Source organism: Brassica oleracea, chromosome C8, assembly GCF_000695525.1.
Source record: "Brassica oleracea var. oleracea cultivar TO1000 chromosome C8, BOL, whole genome shotgun sequence".
In the NCBI taxonomy this organism is placed as follows: domain Eukaryota; kingdom Viridiplantae; phylum Streptophyta; class Magnoliopsida; order Brassicales; family Brassicaceae; genus Brassica; species Brassica oleracea.
Window position 1 is genome coordinate 34,111,377 of NC_027755.1, and position 20,384 is coordinate 34,131,760.

General features: G+C 34.4%; 2 protein-coding genes across 4 annotated transcripts; both read left to right on the forward strand.

Moving 5' to 3' along the window:
* The first annotated feature begins 9,939 nt into the window (after positions 1-9,939).
* LOC106311673 lies at positions 9,940-16,484 on the forward strand. 3 transcript variants are annotated; one of them, XR_001264074.1, is made up of 11 exons: positions 9,942-11,381; positions 11,561-12,025; positions 12,116-12,417; positions 12,543-13,262; positions 13,350-13,628; positions 13,777-13,938; positions 14,012-14,929; positions 15,005-15,220; positions 15,338-15,598; positions 15,676-16,095; positions 16,189-16,484. XR_001264074.1 is itself a non-coding variant. In XM_013748927.1 (10 exons), exons 1-10 carry the CDS (start codon positions 10,049-10,051, stop codon positions 16,018-16,020), a joined length of 4,998 nt encoding a protein of 1,665 aa, XP_013604381.1. In that variant the 5' UTR covers positions 9,940-10,048; the 3' UTR covers positions 16,021-16,484. The 3 variants fall into 3 exon arrangements, 2 of the variants coding, with proteins under 2 accessions (XP_013604381.1, XP_013604380.1); XM_013748927.1 differs by having other exon boundaries at positions 9,940-11,381; positions 15,341-15,598; positions 15,676-16,484; XM_013748926.1 differs by having other exon boundaries at positions 15,676-16,484.
* Positions 16,485-18,550: 2,066 nt separating this feature from the next.
* LOC106309804 (ER membrane protein complex subunit 7 homolog) lies at positions 18,551-20,074 on the forward strand. Its single transcript, XM_013746940.1, has 7 exons — positions 18,551-18,721; positions 18,831-18,877; positions 18,994-19,093; positions 19,207-19,270; positions 19,360-19,476; positions 19,564-19,672; positions 19,783-20,074. The coding sequence occupies exons 1-7, from the start codon at positions 18,627-18,629 to the stop codon at positions 19,875-19,877; spliced, it is 627 nt and encodes a 208-aa protein (XP_013602394.1). The 5' UTR covers positions 18,551-18,626; the 3' UTR covers positions 19,878-20,074.
* Positions 20,075-20,384: the final 310 nt, after the last annotated feature.

Genomic DNA, 20,384 nt, shown 5'->3' on the forward strand with positions numbered 1-20,384 from the left:
ATGTGTCGTTGAGTTTTAGTTGAGGTGATTGGTTTGGTATATTTGTTTTAAAGATTATTTCTAAGATTAGACAAAAAAGAAAGGTGATCATTAATGATTCGTCTTTTTTGGAATTCTAGTTTTTGGTGTTTTGATTGTTTGGGTTGTTGTGGTTTGTTATAAGCTGTAAAATAAAGGTTTGTGTAAAATTAGTTTGATAAGTAAGGGAGATAAATAAACGACCACAAAATTCGGGTAGGAAATATTTTTGATTATTGATGTTAGCACAATATAGATAATAATATAAAGGAAATTGCGTGTTGATTGTTTCTTACGGATCAATGAGGAGATGGATAACAACTCGAGTTGTTTCTTTGCTACGGTCATAGCCTTGGACAGAACAGATTTGCCTAACCACATCTGCGAGTTTAAATATCAGTTATGATAACGAAACATATTATAAACCCAGATGCAATATGATAATATACATGGAAGTTCTAAGTTTGTGTTCGCAATCACTTGGAAATTGTCAAACAGTCTAATTATGCTTGGAGATTGATCTCAGGAGCACCCGTGGTGACTTTATCAATAATAGTTGGTGAGATGAAACGAATGAGGAATGAATGATCAATTATTTTGTACATGCTTGAGCACCTAGCAACCTCAAAACGATCGACTTTCACAATGGAACCGGCTTTCAAACATGTAATGATTAGCACGTCCGGCGGGAATAAACCCAAGAATCACGGAATCTGTAAATAATATTATTTAACAAAGAATTAGGAATTCAATTAAAAACAATTATATTAAATAAGTGTAATAAATCAAAGATTAACTTACATTTTCATCAAAGAAGAGAACCGTGATTCCCATAAACTCACTGTCTTTCTTGAAGCTCAGGGAATCCCATAAGCGAGGAGGTTAGAGGTTATGCTCTGACTACTACGACCAACACGGAGAGACTTAAAGGTTGATTGACAGATGCCGGAAACGCCGGTTTGAGGAACTGGAAAGGCAGAGAGACATTTTCTATAAGATCGTTAAAGCTAAGAGGAATCAATGAGTTTTGTGGAGATACAGATTGGGTTCTTCAAAGATGAGAATCATATATATATAGGGTTTACAGAAATGCTACAAATCAGGAACATTTAAGATCAAGCGATTTAAGATGGGGAGATGAAGAGTTTACCGGTGAAAAAATAGATTACGAACAGATACACAGCGCAACTCTGTAACTCAGATTTGTCTAAGACAATAATGAAAAGAACCCTAACTCATGTTAAACGAAGACAGTTTACAATATGAAAAAAAATATAATTGTTGTTTTCTCATATAACGTGATGAACCTCATTTAAAAATGAAACTCATAATACACTTGTAGGCCCAGCCCACAAAAAAAACCGAAGAAGCAAAGGTTTCTGATCTTCATAGATATATATTAGTTTCGGCCATTAATGTACAAAGTATCCTTTAGTTTAGTGGTATAAATGTTGGTGTTTATATCTCAATAACCCGGGTTCGAGCCACACATTTTTTAAAAGTGAGACCCACTAAAATGCTGACGTGTCGCCTCAGGAAAGAGACAACTGCCTCATTATATTATAGATTTTTTATGTTTCATATTATATGACGTTTTCGGTTTTCTATGTAAAATTTATTAACACTTGATGTTATATGACCAATGATAATATACCTTCTATTTTATTATTGGTTGATTTATGGTTAGGTAAATAATTAATGATGCTTTGTTTAGAAAATATAAAAAATAATGATTTTTTAATCTATGTGGACAATTCTAAAACGACTTATATTAAAAAACGGAGGGAGTATTAATTACACCTCGCTGACCAATAGTTTTGAGATAAATAAAATTATTTATAAAATTAATGCAGTTTGCAATTAATTTTCAACTGAAAGTAAGTATAGTTTGCATCTAATCTATTAAAACAGAAGTACAAATAGTACTTAGCTATTTTTCCTAAAAAATTACAATCTCATGCCACTGCTTAAAACACGGCCGTTTGAAATATACTACCACTAATAAACGATTCAATGCTATTACTTTTTAATACCGCCACTTTACAAAATTAGTTAACCACCGAAATAATAGTGTAAACCGAATATAGATGACTCATAATTATTTAACTCTCGGTTTAGTATTGTCTAAAAAGTCAAATCATATCTATCAAAAATTCAATTAAATACTTTTGAATACTTGAAGCAGAGGATAAAGAACAAATTAGATAGTTGGTACAATAAATTTCTGTCCCAAGCTGGGAAAGAAGTTCTGTTAAAAGCAGTTGTTACAGCTCTCCCTACTTATGCAATGTCCTGCTTTTTATTGCCAAAAGGTTTACTAAAGGAAATTACTTCTTATATGAGGAACTTTTGGTGGGCATCTGTCAAGGACAAGCATAAGATACCCTGGATAGGATGGAATAAAATTACTAAATCTAAAAGGGATGGAGGATTAGGAATAAGAAATATGGAGAATTTTAATATAGCTTTGCTAGCTAAACAGGGTTGGCGACTGATGAAATATCCACAATCCCTTCTGGCTAGAGTCTTTAAGGCAAAATACTACTGTCATTCAAGTTTCTTGCAAGCTGAGAGTTACACTACATCAAGTTATGGATGACGTAGTATTATTCAAGCTCAAAAATTGTTAAAAACAGGAAGTAAATGGATTGTAGGGAATGGGAAAGACATCAGAGTATGGGAGGATAACGGGATCAAAACGAAGCCATCATCTCCAGCCTCTGGACCTGGTTCAATTAGCCACCCTGACCTCAGAGTCAATGACCTACTCCTAGGAAGCGAGCATGAGTGGAATATCCAGCTAGTCACAGATCTTCTTAATCAAGCTGATGCCAACTATGCTTTAAGTATTCGTCCAAGCAAAACAGGTAATCCTGATACTCTTGTCTGGTCATACACTAAAGATGGAAATTATAGTGTGAAGACGGGCTATCATTTACAATGCCAAATGGAAGATCAAGATTCGCAGATAGATCAAGTACCAATCCCGGAGGAAGTAAGAAAATGTTGCTCAAATATATGGAAGCTAAAGATTCCTCCGAGGTTAAAAACGTTCTGGTGGAGGGTAGCACATAACTGCCTTGCTGTGATGGATAATATGAGGAAGAGAGGAATTGTAATAGATAATACATGTCAAACATGTGGGGAGAGTACTGAAACACTCAACCATATGTTGTTTGAATGCAGAGTCGCTAAAGAAATTTGGGAGATGATTCCTACTAGTTTTTATGTGTCTGCTAGCACCTCAGATAATCTGATTGAGAATATTAATTATCTGCTGATTGGTACTAAGCAGGATAAAAGAGAAGCTCTGAATTTCTTTGCAGGGTGGAACATCTGGAAAATGAGAAATAACATCTTGTTCCATCACAAGAGAGATCACATTCTCAGAGTTATTCATGCAGCAATAAGAGAGAATCAGTGTTGGAATAAAGCAATAGACATCGAAAGCTCTCAAAAACAAAGTACTGGAGCACAAAGGAATCAAATGGAAAATATTCATGAGATACTCCCGCCATTAACAAATTTATATTGCCTTGTTGATGCTTCTTGGAAGAGTAATCAAGAGCTAGCAGGAATAGGATGGTCCTTACACAGTAAAGAAGGCATCCAAAAGATAAGAGGTTCCTCTTCTATTGTGCCAACAAATACATCTATAGAAGCAGAGGCAATGGCAATGTTAATGGCAGTCCAACAAATCAAAAGCTTACGGTATGAGAATGTCGCTTTTATTAGTGACTGTAAGCAATTAATAGATGAGTTAAATCAGTTTTATGCTGAAGAAACCATCATCAGTAAACGTGTCACGGAGGCTGTCTCTATGATACGAGACATGTACAACATATCAAGAGCTTGTAATTTCACTTTTCACTTTATGTCCCGATCTTTTTTAAATGTTGTAGATGCACTAGCTAAAGAAGCAAGAACTAAAAACCAAAGTTATGTAATATCTTGGTTTGCTTAATAATAAAATGAAATATGTTGACAAAAAAAAAAGATGTCAACAGAATCAAATTCAACATTTAGAAAATTCAGTTGACTACTTTTATACCAACTTCGTAAAACGTCCATTATATAATTATATATCATAATTATTCAAGGAGGCAATTATACAGTATCTAAGTTTAGTTTGCATAGATATAACTAAACCGATTGCATGTTTTGGTTTCTATTTTTGTTACAGTTGTTTGTTTCTCGGTTTTTCTTCATAGTATTTACAACCATTTTTAACCATAACTCTTTTTTTTTATATCCAAAATATATTGAAAATGCTAAAATTGATTATAAAAAGATATTTTCTGTCCACCAAATCTAAACTAATAAATTCATACCATATTACATGTATCATTTAAAAAACCTTTCCTATTTTAAAGCAATCGCCATAACTAAAAGGATAGCTTCATATTCTGTTATCAAACCTTGCAAATCACGTCTGTTCGTTGCCCCGAAAGCGAATGTAATGTTACCTCAAGATTCAATTCCGATTAATTGACACACATTCCTTTAAAATCCCGTTTGACTTACCTAAATAACAAATATACTCTTTTTATTCTTTTAGCAATAATAGAATGTATATTAAATTAATCAATAAACGTAGATTCTGTTTTATATGCATTCAAATCACAATTGAATATAGTTTAAAATATAACATTTCATCAAATACCTTATCTGTTTTTATGGGAAATTGCAATAAATACAACATTTATAGTATCATTTTTTATGTTTACACTAACCATTTTTACTCTTACTTTTAATGAAGGGTTAAAGACATTTATACCCCTAAGGTTTAGAGTTCAGGGGTGGAGTTTTTGAAATGTGAAATTTAAGATTCTAATAAACATATAAATAAATACTAAAAATATAAAAAAAATTAAAAAATAGTTTCAAACATATTTTTTTATTTTCAAAAAGAAATTTTTTTAAAAAAATCAAATTTGAAAATGTATAATTCGAAAACATAATTTTTTTCAGAAAATAATTATATATTATGTATATAGAGAACAAATGTATAATAGTCTTTTGCCACTTAATGAAAAATGTATTTTTGAAAATGTCCATTTACTAGTGGTAAAGATGTATAATGGTACCATGAAAATAGTAAACATGAAATTTTCTCATTTATTATTAAGAACCAAAAAGTATATTCGACATAAATAATGAGTTATTATAATAAAGAAATAATATATAAACAAAAAAAATAAATAATAACTCAACAATTAATAGATTTAGATATCTTATTTCATTTCGAAACCATTATATACATGTAAACAACTAAAACAAATGATAATATAAAACAAATAATAAAATTGATGCATATAAACTATAAAATTATATTAAATATTGCGAAGGTGTAAATATACATTAAAAAAAATTAAAACAATATAAAAGTTAAAAACATCCGCGCGGGCGCGCACGTCAAGATCTAGTTAGAATTGTAAAGTGATACTTTTTATGTAACAAGACAAAAATATGTTAGAATGACGCTTATTATGAAACCGAGTGAGTTTATAACTTGATTGATTTTGCATCTACCACCAGCTAATGTGGTAGCGATTTTTTTATTTTTTATAACAATCATAAAAAAGATGTAAACCTTTTTGTATCACTTCAAGCCTCTCAAAATCAAAACAGCTAACATTTGCAGTTGTAAGAGAGTAAATAAAAATATTTTTTTTTAAAAAAATTGTATAAATATATAAGAAAAATATTTAATTAAAATTTACTATAAATCGCATAATACATTGAAGAGAATATTTATTTTTGTAGTCGAGTTTTACTCCTAATTATTTGGTGTATATCTATGATTTTTTTAACAACGAACAACTAATCTATGAATTCATTTAACCAAATATATTTAGTAGGGGTTATTGGTTGTTGTATTTTAATGGATTTAAAAATCCGAACTAAATCTAGTGTTATTGGTTCTATGATTTTAAAATATGTATTAAAATCATGTGTTATTGGTTTAATGATTCATAAATTCTATATCAAATCAAGTGTTATTCAATCGTATGGATTTACTAATATATTTGATTTTATAATGGATTTGAATGGATGTGTTTGGATTTTTTAGTTAAAAATACAAAGACTCAAATCCGAGGGAAAACTTCTGAATTTGTATATTTTACTTGGATTTATAAATAGTATATGGATTTCTAAGTCAATCAAAATATATAAACCAATAACACCTCCTTAAGATAATAAATGAAGAAGAAACATACTGCAACTTATTTTGTTTCTGTTTTGATTTGAATGTTAAGTGAGGCAAAATTAATCTTGTAGTTTAAATTTTTTGAATATGTTAAGTTTATAAACTATTAAAGATACTAAGGAAAAACTATTTTTAAGATTATTTCTGAATATACTATAACTCAATTTGTATTCTGGTGTGATCTTATTTAAAAGTGATCAACGAACGTGCTAATCTATGAATTCATTTAACCATATATATTTAAGATAATAAAGGAAGAAGAAACATGCTGTAACTTATTTTGTTTCCGTTTTGATTTGAATGTTAAGTGAGGCAAAATTAATCTTGTAGTTTAATTTTTTTGAATATGTTAAGTTTATAAACTATTAAAGATACTAAGGAAAAACTATTTTTAAGAGTATTTCTGAATATACTATAACTGAATTTGTATTCTGGTATGATCTTATTTAAAAGTGATCATGAAGTACTCTTTTAGTATAGATCTTTCTGCAGGTTAATTTTCTGATTATTTGCTATCCATGTTTACCTATTACTTTACTTGTACACGTTTTGCTAATAAGATTTATTTGAATTACTATTTTGAGTTTTTGACTATATTAGAAACGCATAATATTCATGTATTATGTGAGTGATAAAATATGAATGGGTATAAACTTGTATACGATATATACACTTTTAAAGGTTAGTTTATCCTAACAAATACTAATCAGACTTTCAAAAATTTTCTACCAACATTGAAACTGTAAGTAGACTCGGATATACTATGAACATAAGCTTATATTTGTTGCAAGTATACTCGAGTACAAAAAGACTTACAACATTGTATATGAATTTCAGAATAAATATCAATATAAAACATGAATATCAATATAAAACATGGTTATGTTTGTTATATAAACTTTGAACTAACTTGAATATACTATAACATAAGTTTATACAAAAAAATACGAACTGATTTGTATATGATACATAAACTTATAAACATAAGTGTATACTAACAAATAAGAATCTTTCTATTTCAAACTTGTCAACCCACATTTCTGTTTTACGAAATTAATATAAGATTTTGAACTAACATTTTATAAACCTACAGTTAATGTTACAAAGTTATAAGGTCCACAAGATATAATATTTTTCAACCATGTGGAGAGTATGAATTAAAGTTTATAAAGGGCACATTAACCATAGATTCATATTTTCTAAAGCAGTCAAAAGTTCAGGGAGAGCATATATAATAATTAATTGGGGGTGGATATACACTTATAAGAGAAAGTGTATTTAATTTAAAATACCACAAAATACATAGTTAGGTCCAAATAAATAGTTCTGTTATAATAAGACAGATATAGGCTCCGAATGGTAATTGACTAATTGCGGATTGAGCGGTGCAGGACAAGTGGTTCAACTACGGTGCGGTTCTAACAGTTATAAAAACGTATAGATATATGATATATGTAGAGATTTTTGTTATTGTTAACTGCGATGCGTAACATTCGAAGCCATACTATAACATACTATAACATATATATGCTTATACTAAAAAAATACGAACTGATTTGTACATGATATAGAAACTTATAAACATAAGTGTATACTGACAAATAAGAACCTTTCTGCTTCAATCTTGTCAACCCACATTTCTGCTTTACCAAATTAATATAAGATTTTGAACTAACATTTATAAGAAACATTTACGCTTGAAGTCACATTTCTATCTTTTCTATTACACTCTAAGACACATTTCACTCCTGAAATACATTTTCTTAACTTTCCATTCTCTTCTAACTAATTTAGTTACATCTTTTAAAAAAATCACCTAACAAAAGAAATTGAAAAAATTACACTAGAATAAATTAATAAATAGTATCAAATATATTATCATTCTAGTGTGTACAAAAGATGTGTTACCCATAAGTTATACCGAATTTGATCACTATATGCTAACCAACTTAATATTTCACAAAATAACTAACTTCAAATTTTGAGCGTTAAAAAATATCTTAAAACTATCATAAAATTATTATTTTTAAATCTAAAATAAATAAAATATAAACTTATAATAGGTGAGTAATAAAAACTAATATTTTCATATCAATTAATTTTGTTTTTGTTTTTATTACTATTTTTTTCATTTTTTGAATGACATAAAAAAATTCATCAAAGTCTAAGGTATCACAAGCTTATTCAATTTTATGTAACATCAAAAATTATCTGAGTAAATTAATCAAATGTTTTTAAAAATGTATTATCAGATTTTTAGGGGTTTATCGGATCAACCAGTATCGGACTCGGGTTAATAGGGTATTTTTGGATTTTTACCGTATTTTTACCATGTTTTGTTTTATACTATATACATGTCACTGGATCTATCGGTTCGACCACAAGTCTAGATTAGATATAAAAATACTATGAAAATACTGTTTGAAACTCAAACTTTTAAATTACTTATTTCTAATAAAAAATTATAAATTCATTCAAATTTTATCAAACGGTCAACAAAAATAACCCGTACTTTTAAGTGCGGGTCAAAATCTAGTTACAAAGTTATAATGTCCACAAGACATATATTACAATTTTTCAACCATGTGGAGAATATGAAATAACGTTTTTATAGAGAAAATTAACCGTAGACTTATATTTTTTACTAGGGGATGATCCGCCCTACAGGCGAAAAGTTACCTTAAAAACTATTTTATATATATATATATATATATATATATATATATATATATATTAGTTTATGAAGCATTTGAAAATCAGTGTATATTGAAAATGATATTAGTTTATGATATTTTCTATAGCAATCAAAAGTGTAAAGAGGTTATATATAATAATTAATATAATAATTATTAGGGTGTGTATAAACTTATAAGAGAAAGTGTATCTGATGTCAAAAAAAAGAAAAAAAAAAGGAGAAATTGTATTTAATTTTAAAGAAATTAAGTAAGATAACTAACAAAAAAGCCATAATTCATTAACCAACCAAAATTATACTCTTTCTTCTCTTTTCTCTTACTATCTTTCTCTGCAAAACTATTTTTTTTATTATTTCACAAATAAACCCTTAACTTAAAGTACTACTAAACAAATAGTTAGGTTCATACGAATGTTTCTGTTTTAATAATAGAGATATTTATATAATATTTGTATATTCACTAAGAATATTTAAATCATACTTTTTCAGTTATGAAATATAAGATGTTTTGAGTAGTACACACTTATTAAGAAAATTATTTTTTACCTAGAAAGTATCATCAAAATTATAAACTAAAAACTACTCAACCAATTACAAAATAGAACTATTAAATTTGATTGTCTACACAGTTTTTGATAAACTTAAAGTTACCTAAAAAGATGAGAACATCTTATATATTGGAACATAAAAATTATTCTAAATATTTTACATTTTCAGAACAGAGGAAGTATCATTTTACAACTAGCAAAATTCCTTTTTTTTAATCAATCATAATATTTTTATTTATAGAAAATGTGCACTTACATAAAACCAAACATTCTACGTGTGAGCGAAATGTAACAAACAAAAAATTATTATACCATAAAAGGAAAAACAAAATGAAACAAAAGCAATTATGACAGCAATAATAAAATCGGTTTAAAGAAAAATGAAACAAAAGGCATGGAGGAAGGAGAAGTCGAGGACGCGCATGTTACCATTTAAAGCGCACGATAAATCTTCTCTTTGCCCTTTCTCCCTAGCACCAACAAAAAAAAATTGAACAACCTAGATAAAAAAAAATAAAACAGAGAGAGCTGTGAGAGAAGGAGAAGGAGAAGAAGAAGAAAAAAACCGCCATAGAAATGAAGAAGCAGAGCTCATCGGATGCAGTCTCATCGTCTTCATCAGCCATCGACCTATCTCATCCCCCATCCTCCTCTTCATCGGAGAAGCCTCTCTGCCCGTCATCGATTTCCCCAGCCGAAGACCACCAGGTCGGATCGTCTCGAGACGGGAGCGGAGGCGCGCAGGAGATCGTGGCCATCGATCGGCGAGGGGAATACACCGCCGTGTGCCGATGGACGGTGGAGAACTTCACACGTGTCAAAGCCAAGGCACTGTGGAGCAAGTACTTCGATGTGGGAGGCTACGATTGCCGTCTCCTCGTTTACCCTAGAGGCGACTCTCAGGCGCTTCCTGGCTACATCAGCATCTATCTCCAGATCATGGACCCTCGCGGCACGTCGTCGTCTCGCTGGGACTGCTTCGCTAGCTACCGTCTCTCGATCGTCAACCATGTGGATGAGTCCCTCACGATACATAAGGATTCTTGGCATAGGTTCTCTAGTAAGAAGAAATCACACGGGTGGTGCGATTTCACGCTTAACTCGAGTGTGTTGGATCCGAAGATGGGATTTTTGTTTAATAATGATTCCTTGCTTATTACTGCTGATATCTTGATTCTCAATGAGTCTGTCAGCTTTAGCCGCGATAGTAACAGCGATTCGGGATCGTTGTTCAAGGAGCCTGGACCAATGCCGGATGTGTTGAGTGGGAAGTTCACTTGGAAAGTAAATAATTTTAGCTTGTTTAAGGAAATGATCAAGACGCAGAAGATTATGAGCCCTGTGTTCCCAGCTGGGGAGTGTAACTTGAGGATTAGTGTGTACCAGAGCGTGGTTAACTCGCAGGAATACATATCAATGTGTTTGGAGAGTAAAGAGACCGATAAGACCATGGCTTCGGATAGGAGCTGTTGGTGTTTGTTTAGGATGTCAGCTTTGAATCAGAAGCCTGGGTGCGCTCACATGCATAGAGATTCGTATGGGAGGTTTGCTGCTGATAATAAGAACGGTGATAACACGAGCTTGGGCTGGAACGATTACATGAAGATGTCCGACTTTGTGAACCCGGAATCAGGTTTTTTGCTCGATGACACGGCTGTGTTTAGTACCTCGTTTCATGTTATCAAAGAGTTCAGTAGCTTTACTAAGAATGGAGGGTTGGTCCTGGGAAGAAATAATGGGAATGGATCTAGGAAATCAGATGCGCATATGGGAAGATTCACTTGGAAAATTGAAAATTTCACAAGGTTAAAGGATCTTCTCAAGAAGAGGAAGATAACAGGTCTTTGCATTAAAAGTAGAAGGTTTCAAATTGGGAACCGGGATTGTCGACTTATTGTTTATCCCCGAGGTATGTATGTGGACTAGATTCACGACATTTTATGCTATATTTGTTTTTGTAGAGTAGACATGGATTCATTAGCCCCGGCTTTAAAAAATCTATGTTTTTTTCTTCGTTTTGAGCTGTCTGGTTGCTACATTTGCTGAGTTCAATGTCTGAACTGATTGTCTTACTCTTAATGGCCTCAGGGCAGTCCCAGCCACCATGTCATCTGTCGGTATTTCTTGAAGTGACAGACTCAAGAAGTTCTAGTGATTGGAGCTGTTTTGTTAGCCACAGACTATCAGTTGTGAACCAGAGATTGGAGGAGAAGTCGGTAACAAAGGAATCTCAGAATCGCTACTCGAAAGCTGCAAAAGATTGGGGTTGGCGTGAGTTTGTAACGCTTACTAGTTTGTTTGATCAAGACTCTGGATTTCTTGTTCAGGATACCGTTGTTTTCTCCGCTGAGGTTCTTATCTTGAAAGAGACATCTGTTACGAAAGACTATGTGGAGGCAGAATCAGCTAATTCAGCTTCACAGATTGATAGCAGCGTGAAAAGAAGTTCGTTTACGTGGAAAGTGGAGAATTTCCTGGCATTCAAGGAAATAATGGAAACACGAAAGATTTTTAGCAAGTTCTTTCAGGCTGGTGGATGTGAACTCCGGATTGGTAAGTGTTTTTTTTTCACATCATCTCCTATGTTTGATTATTGATGTTTATGAGACTTCATTTGCTTCATCTATGCCTTGTATAATGCAGGTGTATATGAGTCCTTTGACACCATATGCATATATTTAGAGAGTGATCAATCTGCGGGTACAGATGTGGACAATAACTTCTGGGTTAAGTACAAGATGGGTATTCTGAACCAAAAGAATCCGGCCAAAAGTGTATGGAAGGAGTCATCGATATGTACCAAGACATGGAATAACTCCGTCCTACAGTTTATGAAGGTGTCTGACATGTTGGAAGCTGATGCAGGGTTTCTTGTGCGTGACACTGTTGTTTTTGTGTGTGAAATATTGGATTGTTGCCCGTGGTTTGAGTTTTCAGACTTAGAGGTTAGTTTGTGCCTCATGTTGTATATTTATCTTCTGCAGCATGCACTTCTTCCTTCTTTAATGCAGACTTGGAGACCTTTTAATCTTACATTGTGCATTTTATGTTTTGCCCATTCTTTTGCCAGGTCTTGGCTTCAGATGATGACCAAGATGCCTTAACCACTGATCCTGATGAAATTATTGATTCTGAGGAGAGTGAGGGCATAAGTGGAGACGAGGAAGATACCTTCCAAGATTTTCTTTCCCAAGCTGGATTCCATCTCACGTTTGGTGAGAATCCTTCACAGCCCCAGGTTACTCTTCGAGAGAAGCTGCTAATGGATGCGGGTGCAATTGCTGGATTCCTTACTGGATTGCGTGTTTATCTTGACGACCCTACTAAAGTAAAGCGGTTACTTCTTCCCACGAAAATATCTTGTAATGATAGAAGCAAGCTAACAAAGAGTGATGAATCTTCACCCAGCCTGATGAATTTGCTGATGGGTGTTAAAGTTCTACAGCAAGCAATTATTGATTTACTTCTAGATATCATGGTCGAGTGTTGCCAACCGTCTGAGGAGGAAGGCTCTCATTCTGAGCCTTCTTTAATGGACGCAAAGACAGATGGCTGCGTGGCGTCACCTTCATTGGAGTCAACAAGGGAAAATGGAGCAGCAGAACCTTTACAATATCTTGTTGATGAGAGATTTAAATCTGATGCAGATGCTACTACCCTCAGTACCTCAGCTGTGGAAGGCTCTGGGATGAATGGGATTGATATGCTTGAGAAAGCCCTTACAATAGAGCCTGTTTCTCCCCCTGAAACATATGCCAGACAGTCTTCTGATGCTCCAGGCCAGTCAAAGGTGGGGGTTATCACACTGTTGAAACCTATTTAGCTTTTATTTTTGCAACTTTGTTTTTCTGACCATGGGTAAAATTTTGGTCTTCAGACAAAGTGGCCAGAACAATCGGAGGAGCTATTGGGGCTAATTGTTAACTCACTGAAAACCCTTGATTCGGCTGTTCCACAAGGTTGCCCTGAGCCTAGACGACGACCTCACTCAGCTCAAAAGATTGCTCTTGTTTTAAACAGAGCGCCCAAACATTTGCAACCTGATTTAGTTAGTTTGGTTCCTAAGCTGGTTGAGCATTCGGAGCACCCATTAGCTGCGTATGCACTTATTGAACGGCTTCAAACGCCTGAAGCTGAACCAGCATTGCGTGAACCAGTAAGTTATCTCTTAGCCTTTCCTTCCTCTGTTCAATTCTTTTCTTGTGAGTTTGGGTCATAGAATACCTGAAAAGGTGTCAGTTCATTTTATAAACTAAAGATTATACAATGCTTTTTGAAAGAACTGATGTTTTTCTGTGGCACAGGTATACAATGCTCTTAGCCAGTTAGATTGTGACAGTGAAGTGTGGGAGCACATTCTACTTCAGTCATTTGAGTTTCTGACTGACTCAAATGGGGAAAGTCTTGTGGCGGCCATTCATTTCATATTTAAAACTGCCTCCCAGTGCCAACACCTACCTGAAGCCGTAAGCCTTCTGTGTCTCAGTTCTTGTACTCTGTTGCAATTTTATGTTTCTAAACTAAATTTTCCTTATGCAGGTAAGGTCCGTCCGTGAGCGGCTTAAAGTTCTGGGTGCTGATGTGTCTGTTTGCGTCCTTGAATACTTGAGTAAAACTGTACACAGTTGGGCTGAAATTGCCGAAATGATACTTAAGGACATCAACTGTGACGACAGTCTAGGTGGCAATTTTGTGACACTACCCTGCGGGCCTTTTCTGATTGGTGAAAATGAAACTACCTCCGAAACGGTGGATTTGATGGATGAGCATGAATTCTATTCAAATAGACAATTCTGTGATGTCTACATTCTGCTGGAAATGTTGTCCATATCGTGCCTAGCCGTGGAGGCATCTCAAACATTCGAAAGAGCTGTTGCTCGTGGAGCCATTGTTGCTCAGTCTGTTGCTATGGTTCTTGAAAAACGACGTGTTCAGGGCCCGAATCTGAATGCGACAAGTGGGGATCCTGTATTGGAGGGAGAAGCTAGTGATGAACAAGCCGCTGAAGGGATTGAGTTCAGGGGAATCCTTAATCTTGCGGAGACATTAGCTCATTCTGGAGATCCTCAAGTGAGGGGATTTGTTAAAATGCTGTACACGATATTATTCAAATGGTTTCCTGATCAGCCCTTTAGAGTTCAAATGTTGACGAGACTTGTAGATAGATTCACCAGCCATGGGAGTGGCAGCAATGAGTTAGACCTGGAGTTGGAGGTTCTTGCTATTCTTATTTTTCAGGAACAAGAGGTTGCGAGACCCGTTTTAGCCATGCTGAAAAAGGTTGTGGAACATGCAAATATCGACAGGGCGGCTCTGTGGCACCAACTGCGCGCAAACAAGGAAGAGCTTGTCAGGTTGAAGGAAGAAAAGAAGACAGAGATTCAAAATCTGGCAAAAGAGAAATCTGCCATCACACAAAAATTAAGTGAATCTGAGGCTGCAAACACCCGTCTTAAGGTATGTGATTACTTCATATTTTTTGTGCCGCAAGAGTGTGATTATACAGCTTATTCTCACTGTATTATATGGCAGTCTGAAATGAAAGCTGAGACAGACCGGTTTGCTCGGGAAAAGAAGGATCTGGTAGAACAGTTTCGAGATGTGGAAAGTCAACTGGAGTGGGTTCGATCAGAACGTGAAGATGAGATAGCTAAGCTCTCGTCTGATAAGAAAAGCCTTCTGAATCGCCTTCACGAGGCAGAGACGCAACTTTCTTTGCTTAAAACCCGAAAGCATGATGAACTTAAGGTACGGATGAGCCTTGTTTGATTATATCTCTTTTACTATATTATATTTGTCCAAGACTCCAGATTGCATTGTTCACTTAACAAGATGCCATTTTCTTTGTGAATAAAAAAAAAACAGAAGGTAGGGAAAGAGAAAACTGCTCTAACGGAGAAGCTAAAGGTAACAGAGGCAGCCCGGAAAAGATTTGAAGAAGAGCTGAAACGGTATGCCACAGAGAATGCAACTCGTGAAGAACTCCGCAAGTCACTTGAGGATGAAATCAGGCGACTGACACAGACATTGGGGCAAACGCAAGAAGAGAAACGAGAGAAAGAAGATCAGATTTCTCGGTGTGAAGCTTACATTGATGGAATGGAATCCAAACTCCAAGCTTGCCAGGTTTTGCAGAGACGCAAACATATTTTTTAAATCTGTGTTTCTTCGTTTAGAGCCTCATTAAACTTCTCTTTCAACAGCAATACATTCACACACTCGAATCCTCGCTTCGAGATGAGATTTCAAGACATGCGCCTCTGTACGGTGCCAATTTAGACTCTCTATCGATGAAGGAACTTGATACAATAGCTCGGATCCATGAGGAAGGGCTAAGGCAGATCCATGCTCTTCAACAACGTAAAGGAAATGGTTTGCCATTGCCACATGGTCTCTCTCACGGTCACACACTTTACCCGACTACACCACCCCAGCTTCCTCCTACGCCAATCGGTTTGCCATCTCAGATTCTTCCTAATGGTTCAGGGGTTCACTCAAACGGACATGTGAACGGTTCGGTCAGGCCTTGGTTTAGCCACCACACCTAAAAAAAAGTACATCTTTTCTTTCACAGGAAGACTACGACAAAAGAATGGCCTCTTCTTGACTTTGTTTTTTGAGAGGTAAATCAATCAATCAATCAACATCATCGATGTTTAGTTTTCCATATATATTTATTTTTGTCTGAGATTTTCCGAGGGGTTTTCGGCTGCTAGAACCATTGGGGGAGATCTATGTAGAAGATGAATAAGAAAAAAAATAGAAGAAGGATACAGATGCACGAATATGTTTGTGAAAGAAAACTATTGTATAAGCTGTTATGCCAGTGGAATTAACAGTTGCAAGGGTGGTCATATGCTTCTTCTTTTTCGCTGATTCTCTCACATTTCGGGTCATGGATCTTAAACCCAAGTCGGGTATAAGATATGGCTTTGAGAACGACACTGTGTTTGATAATTTTTTGCCGTTCTTAGGATACTTAATCTTAGAACATTGTCGTGATACACCTTAATATCATATGCTATTAAAAAAAATCTTAATCTTAGGACATTACGGGTATAAGATCTGTGTTGTGACCCATGTCATTCTCAATTGCTAAGAATGTGAGATTGTTGAAGACCAGCATGGTCTGACAGTAAACGCAGCATAGAGAAAGCACCTGGAAAAAAAACACCAAAAATAAAGCCAGCTGCAATATTGGTCTGAAAATCTCAAGGGATGTCTGATTCACATATTTTGTACTGAAATATGCCACCAACAAGCTTCCGCACATTATTCCACGCACTTGTTCGCTCCATTTCATACTCATTTAATATAAAGCTTCATTTGAGCCTCAATTAAGTTTTCCAAATTAACTAATGAATAGTCTATGGCACCTACCCCAGATGGTAAATCATATGTGGTGTAAGTGTCTAATATCTTTGCAGACTTGACTTCGGCTAATGCCTCAAAGCTCAGGGCAAGCAGAAATTAGTATCTGAAGCTGACCACGGTCAGTCAACAAGCTGAGTCAAGAGCAAGAGTCTTACGCATAGGTAAAGAAACGTATCAAGCACACCCAGTTCCTATTTTCAATTCAACTAGTGTTTGACACATGGAGATTTCCGGAGGCAGCCAATATTTATATCCAAAATCGATAAACAGTTCCACGTCAAACACCATACGGCCTATCCACTGATCCATACTATTTGAACCAACCAGACTTTTAGACTTGGTGGTGAATTTCTCAATGGGAGAGTTACCAGCAAAACCAAACCTATTCACAATATCCGTTGCCAAGTAAATTTCATTAAAATCTCACAATAAATTGCCAGCATACATAGACTAGACATTGTAAGCTTAAGAATACTGAGCACAATGAAGCGAGAAGATTGTCATCGTAAAATGATGACGTGGCTGCAAAGAATATAGAAAGAAGATATTCGAGATTTGGAAATGTTTGACTATAAAGAAAAAGAGACGGAAATGAGATTAGGTTAGCTGTTTTAGAAGATAAATCAGCACACTCGAATAAGAGAATCACGGGATAGAATCAGTGCCGTGCGAAGAATTTTAGGGAACTGAGGCAAATTTTAAAAATAAACTTATTTACAATTGTAATGAAAACAATTTTCTAATATGATGTATCTTTTTCACTAAATACACAAGTTTAACACTGTAAAAGAATAAGTTTATTACGATGTCATATAGGAAAAAATACATGAATTCAGAAGTTGAATTAGTCAATTTTTGTAGAAATGTTTTTTATTTAAATAAATGTAAACCAATAGACTAGAAATTATTTTAAATTTTGAAGCCCTAAAGAAAGTCATATTAATGGAGGGCCTGAGTCGAGTACCTTTTTCAATAAACCGTAGGCACGCCTCTAGATAAAGTTATCGGTGTGTGAGATACTTGTGAGAGAAGCAACTTCTGTAGCATTAAGAAATTTGGGTAGTTAAAATTTGGCCAGTGTGTAATCATGTAAATCTGATTAAACAAGACTGTTAAATTTGTTCAAATAATTTTTAGTAAATGTATTATTTGAATTCTCAGTGTTCTAAGTATTTCATTAAGTATCAAAGTAGACAACTTCTACGATACCGAAAATCGTCATACAAATCGAGATTTTGAAAAGAACATGAATAATATCAATAATCTCACATCAGTCCAAAAAGACAGAAAATGTGTTTGTGCAAGTGATTTTGAATCTAAAAAAGAAACTGATATAAAAAAAAGAAATATCAATAATTTTGTGATCAGCTTGTTAAGATAAATCTTGAAAATTTCAGACTGTTGAAAAATTCTAACATTTAAAATCGAGAATGTAGTAACTATTGTTTATGGTTTAATATTTATAGGGTATGGTTGGATGTATAAATTTTTATAAATATTTTATAGATTATTCTTAAATATTTATAAATGATAAATGAGAATTAGTTATTTAGTTTAGTCTTTTCTATCACAAATTTACAGTATTTATGAAAAATAATATTGAATTGATGGTAAAATTCATTTTTTTTTAATTACCGGTTGGCGAAGACGCAAAGACAAAAAACAAATAAGCTCTCAGACCTTCTCAGCCTATAGGAAGGTTTTAGTTTCGCGTATTCATTCATTAACAACCGGAATCGAAATTAGACTCGTCCGTTTCGGAGCTTACCGTCGGTCGACGATGGCGCCAATCATCAGATCTAGCCCCGCTCTCGCTTTCCTCGTTTTGCAGATTAGCTTGATCTTCTTTTCTTCCACTCTCCCATACTCTTCTGGGTAATAATGGATCGCTCTCTTGCTTTTTTCCCCATCGATTTAGCCTTTTCAGAGTTTTAGTTAGCGTAAATCCGAAACTCAAGTCTTCTTTTAAGTTGTCTTTGTGCAGGTCTGAGGATACTTACGCAATCACCGGTAGAGTGAAGATTCCACCAAGTAGGTTTCAGTTGCACAATCTTCTGTACTGAATGATGATTTTTGTACTGCTTCATGACTAGCCAGCCTGATTACATTAAACTCCCTGGAACTGATCTACAAGTTTTTTTTCGTAGGCAACGTGATTGGTCACTTATCAAAGTTGTCAAATGTCAAAGTTATACTCAATGGTGGACAGAGTGTTACGTTTCTCAGGCCTGATGGATATTTCACTTTGTATCCTTTATTCAACATCCTTGTGTTATAAAAATTTCTCTTTTTGGGTAGATAGATATATTACAATCAAATATTAGCCTTTGATATTATCCTTGACTAACTGGTTTGTAAAGTCACAAAGTGCCTGCTGGGACTCATTTGATCGAAGTATCTGCAATGGGCTACTTCTTTTCTCCGGCAAGTTTCTTGTTCTCTGTGTATGTTGTTGCAATGTCTTAAAAGAACCGCTGTTCTCATACGACGATGGATAAACCAATGATAATTAGGTACGAGTCGATGTTAGTGCACGGCACCATGGCAAAGTTCATGCAACACTAACCGAAACCAGGAGGAGTCTTACTGAGCTGGTTTTAGAGCCTTTGAGGGAAGAGCAATACTACGAGGTGATTGATTCTCTTTTCATTGTTGGATATTTCAAAAATATTCATTTTTTTTTTTTGTTTCTCTTTCTAATTTAATCTTTATTACAGATTCGAGAGCCTTTCTCCATTTTGTCAATTGTGAAAAGTCCGATGGGTCTCATGGTGGGATTCATGGTCGTGGTTGTGTTCCTAATGCCCAAACTGATGGAAAACATAGGTACGCTTTCTATAACCCTCGACTTGTATGCAAGACACTCTATGGTTTCATGAGCCAATACATTCATCTTTCGAGTTTTGCTTGTATAACTTTACATGTGTCATAAACAGATCCAGAGGAGATGAAGCAAGCACAAGAGGAAATGAGGAGGCAAGGTGTGCCTTCGCTCTCGAGTTTGTTGCCAAGCGCTGGGGCTAGCCGTTAAAGAGTTTCTCAGTCAGCTCAATTGTATCACAAAATGAGCGGAGAAAGGTTATCACGTTCTATTGAGAGACACACTCATTGTAATGATAGATTTGTATTAAGAACATAAGAAAAAAACGAAAATGTAATGCAATGTAAGAAGCATAAGAACAGAACGAACTAATAATTGGAGAGGTTCATGCTCATCATTAAACATCATCACCGCATCATAATCCTATATATCTGTCAGAGTCTTCATCTTTGTGGTTGTAATCATATTTGTATTTCTTGCATGATCAAATGAAGATATGAAAGAGAGAGACTATCTGAACAAACCAAAGGTCAAAACCAAACGTCCCTGACCTTTTTTATATGCAAAGCAAAATAAGGATCAAAGAAGGAAAAAATTTCGTGAAAGAAAAGAAACAAATCAACTCACCATCTTTTTTTTTCTCAAAGTGTGAGATAACAAACCACAACTTATAAAATTTGGATTTAGGGTTTTACAGCAAAAAGAATTAAGATCTTT

What these genes read in the sequence shown, in the direction of transcription:
- LOC106311673 (XM_013748926.1), top strand. Translation starts at nt 10,049, where the DNA reads ATGAAGAAGCAGAGCTCATCGGATGCAGTCTCATCGTCTTCATCAGCC. An exon ending in TTGAGTTTTCAGACTTAGAG is followed by an intron (nt 12,418 to 12,542) that starts GTTAGTTTGTGC and finishes TTCTTTTGCCAG; the next exon opens with GTCTTGGCTTCAGATGATGA. An exon ending in AACCAGCATTGCGTGAACCA is followed by an intron (nt 13,629 to 13,776) that starts GTAAGTTATCTC and finishes TCTGTGGCACAG; the next exon opens with GTATACAATGCTCTTAGCCA.
- LOC106309804 (XM_013746940.1), top strand. Translation starts at nt 18,627, where the DNA reads ATGGCGCCAATCATCAGATCTAGCCCCGCTCTCGCTTTCCTCGTTTTG. An exon ending in CCTGATGGATATTTCACTTT is followed by an intron (nt 19,094 to 19,206) that starts GTATCCTTTATT and finishes TGGTTTGTAAAG; the next exon opens with TCACAAAGTGCCTGCTGGGA. An exon ending in TGGGCTACTTCTTTTCTCCG is followed by an intron (nt 19,271 to 19,359) that starts GCAAGTTTCTTG and finishes AATGATAATTAG; the next exon opens with GTACGAGTCGATGTTAGTGC.